Below are 3,778 nucleotides of genomic sequence, written 5' to 3'. Positions count from 1 at the left end.
ACACCACCGCTCAGCGCAGACCAAGCAATAGGCCACCCTACGGCCTCCAGGCCCCAGGCCTAGCCTCCCACCCTGACCGAGGAGGAAGCCATGGGCTCAGTGAGGCGGCCATTCCACGACGGTGGGGCGCGGGCAGTGCCACCCGAGATTCTGCACCTGGAAGTCTGTGTCCCTGCCAGCAGCCTGGCTGGCACCAGCAGCCCCCAGGAACCTCTGGAGCCCTGGTGTGTGCTGGGCCTATCTGCTCCAACCCAAGCCCAGTGCTGGGCCGGCACCCTTTCCGGGCGGCTGGAGGCCCCACCACAGGGTTTCAGGGTGGGGGACACTGTCAACAGTGGGGTCCTCACAGGGGTGATCAGTTGCAACGGGGTCATGAGAGGGGTCCCAACCCAGTGACTGGTGTCCTTGCCAACAGAGATTTGTTCACAGAAAGAAGATGGAAAGACACAAGAAGAAGACAGCCACCAACACTCTGAGGCCTCTCCTGAGAGCCTCAGAAGGAACCCACCCCATCCACACCTTCCGCTCCGACTGACCCTCCAGGTCGTCAAAACAAGTTTGTGTTGTTTCGGTCACCTGGTGCGTGATGCTTTGTCATTACAGAGTACAGAGCCAGCTCGAAGTCCCCTGACCCTGTGAAAAGTGACCCCAGGGCAGAGGGTCTGAGGAGCTGGACGGGCAGGCTACCCTGGATTTTCCCAGTTGGCCCGATGTCGTCACAAAGGGCCCCATCAGGGAAAGGCAGGAGAGATGGAAAGAAACGAGATGGAAACGGGTGTCAGAGTCCCGATACCGCTGGCTGGAAACCACAGGCCAAGGCATGTGGGCAGCTTCTCAAAGCTAGAAAAGGCAGGAAGGTGGGTTCTCTCCTGCAGTCTCCAGGAGCAGCACAGCTCTGTGGACAGTGAGGCGGAGGCCGGACACTACCCTGCGGCCCTGAGCGGGCGAGCAGCAGGACTGCCATCCCCGAGGGCCGTGCCCCAGCCAGGCTAGGGACAGAGCTGGATGGGGCTGTGTCCCGCTCCTGACCTCAGGTGGGCCGGGAGGCCACGCTGGGCTGCAGGCCCCTCTCTGGGCCTCCAATCAAGATGGTAGCTTCACACCCTGTGAAAGCTTCACGCTGGGAAAGACTGAAGGCGGGAGAAGGGGACGACAGAGGATGAGATGGTTGGATGGCATCACTGACTCAATGGACATGAGCTCGAGCAAGCTCCGGGAGATGGTGAAGGACAGGGAGGCCTGGCGTGCTGCAGTCCACAGGGTCGCAAAGAGCCGGACACCACTGAGTGCCTGAACGACCATGACGACACCGTGACCCACCCCTCCGGGGACAGCCACAGCTGACAGGAAGGAGGAAGCAGGGCAGGAGCTAGGACGCAGGCAGCCGCAGGCCTGGGGCGGCAGGAGCAGCCACCGCAAGGCGGGCAGCGCCGGGTGACCGCCAGCTCCGTGAGGCCGTGGGCGGTGCGGTGGGCAGCCCTGCACGCCTCACCCCAAGGTGCCCTGAAGGCCATGCTGGGAGAAATGCCAGACAGGCCGCCTGGTGTGAGGGCAGTACTCACTCCAGCCAGAGACTTCTGGATGTTTTCTCTGGCTCGCGCGATGTCACGGAGGATCACACTGGCGCCATTCTCCTGCAGACAGTGCAGAGAGAACCTGTCTGTCGTTTTTCAATTAAAATTTTTTCTACAAATAAGCAAACCTCAGCTACCCCAAAGCCCAAGTGCAGCAGCCCCTACCTGGCGTGAGGAGCCAGCTACGGGCCCATTCATCTGCTCATAGAACTTCCTTTCTGCATCATCGTATTTGAACTTGTCAAACCAGATCTTCTCATGCATGAGGAAGTTTGTGGCCATTTTTCTGTTGAAGAGAAGAGAGACTAAGACCCACCGGGAGGAGAGGCTGCCCGTGCCAAGGCCCTAGGACCTGCCCGCACGCGTGCCCTTCCAACGGCCTGGACCCCAAGGGAGCAGGGCAAGCTGTCCAGTCCTGGGTGGCAAGGGCTCCAGGTCCCAGAACAGGACACCAGAGGTTCTCAGTGTGGGCCACAACGAGCCTGGGACCCCTCCAACCCCAAGCCTGCTGTATGGACTCCTTTCAGGGCTAAGGCCAGTGGTCTCCAGGCCAGTCCCTAAGACCAGCGACTCTCAAAGCATGGCCAGGGACCTCTGGGGGTCACCTAGGTCCTCCCCTTGCCCACCATGTATCTGTTCAAGGCTGGACTGGTCAGACAATACACACCCACACACTGAATGCACAGCAGGTTTAGGAATCCAGCTGTCTCCTATTAAGCCACACACAAGATTTGCAAAAATACAAAATAAGGCCAACCTACTTCACTGAATATTTGTTACAGAAAAACTGTTTCTCACATGAGTGTCAGCGATGTGTAACGAGATTCTTATCTGTCCACTAGTAAGTAACGCATTTAACTACTACAGTGGGACAACCAAGAGAGAGAACAAACTCTAACACCCCGAGACCAGTAAGTGTGAGTCCGGCTGCTCCAGGTGGGCCTGTGAGCCGGATCCAGCGCGTTCAAGGCTGCAGCCGGCAGCTTCTCCACCACTCGGCAGGGCAGGGGAACCGCCAGACCTGGGCCACGGCCCAGACTCCATAAGCAAAGTCCGCTGCTCAGGGCTGCCCGTCCCTCAGCCAGTGCACAGAACAGGACCCGATCCTGCCAACACTCTTTGCTGCAGATCCCTGGCCACCACCAGACCTCGGTGACGAAGAGGGGTGGGACCCTGAGACCCCCCCAACCCTCCCCGAGAGGCACCGTGAAGATTGTTTTAGACCCACACCTTGCCTCCAGCCTTCTGGGGAACATCTGACCACAACAGACCCCACACCAAGGCCAAGACCCTATCAAACCAGCATGTCCACGCCCTCTGAGGGGCAGAGGGGCTCCTGCCAGAGTCTGGGGTCCAAGGAGCTCTCTCCACATACCCGTTGGCCCTCTGCACCCCAGGCCCTCTCCCTACTATTGCGCCTCCAGGCTGCCTGGGGTCCACCTGTCTCTGCCCACGTGCCTAAGCCCCGCAGGCTAGCAGACCCCTTCCTCGGCCGGGCCCTGGCCCCCAGAGATCAGCTGGCACTGCACAAAATCATTCTGGGGCCAGACCCCTGGATCCACAGGCAGGAGGCAAGTCGGCCTTGTCCAGTGGGTGTCTTTCAGACTCAGGCGGAGCACCAGAGACGCCCACCTCATCTCAGGTGGCTTCAGATGAGGGAGGCGGGGAGACGGCAGAAGGGGTGGGGGGCTGAGCCCAGTGGGGCTCAGAGACGAGGACCCACCATTGCACGCCCCCGCCCCCACCTGTGACTGTCAGGGAGGACTCTGCAAGCTGCCCGGCCAGAGGGGAAACACCGCACAGGCCACATTTGGGCCCACCCCAACCCCGTGGGGGTGACCAGGATGTAGTGGCCCCCAGGCGGAGCCCAGAGGCGGCAGTGCCCAGGGCAGAGCCCTATCCCTGGACAGCCGCTTGGGTAGCCCACTTGGCCGGGCCGGCAGTCTTGGGATGAGCCCTGCCAGGGTGGGAGCAGGGAGGGGTTGCATGCTGGCCTGGGAAGCCCAGGCGCCCAGCCGGCACGCTTCTCCTACTTGGGTCTCAGGCTGGACATGGATGGGCCCGGCCGGGCACCGGGTCGGTGAGCCAAGGACGCAGCTTCGAGACGCCAGGCCATGCGCAGGGCCTCGGCCGCGTGGTGGCGGCACTCCGCGCTGTCGTAGGTGGGCTTGCTGAGCCAGGGGGCCTCGGCGTCCTTGGTAGGA

The 3,778-nt window shown here is 61.4% G+C and overlaps 1 protein-coding gene across 1 annotated transcript in view; it reads right to left on the bottom strand.

Moving 5' to 3' along the window:
- Positions 1–3,456, bottom strand: part of LOC104984099 (elongation factor 1-delta) — a 6,111-nt gene extending 2,655 nt beyond the window's left edge. The window contains exons 1-2 of the mRNA XM_010833716.1: positions 1,740–3,456; positions 1,563–1,634 (exon numbers count right to left, since the gene is read on the bottom strand). Of these exons, the coding sequence (XP_010832018.1) occupies positions 1,563–1,634; positions 1,740–1,856 (189 nt within the window). The 5' untranslated portion in view covers positions 1,857–3,456. The remainder of the gene's footprint in view (positions 1–1,562; positions 1,635–1,739) is intronic.
- Between the last annotated feature and the right edge of the window lie 322 nt (positions 3,457–3,778).

The sequence above is a fragment of the Bison bison genome, unplaced genomic scaffold, assembly GCF_000754665.1.
Source record: "Bison bison bison isolate TAMUID 2011002044 unplaced genomic scaffold, Bison_UMD1.0 scf7180017845326, whole genome shotgun sequence".
In the NCBI taxonomy this organism is placed as follows: domain Eukaryota; kingdom Metazoa; phylum Chordata; class Mammalia; order Artiodactyla; family Bovidae; genus Bison; species Bison bison.
Note: the sequence above shows the minus strand (reverse complement) of the source record. Positions and strands in the feature narration are given on the sequence as shown.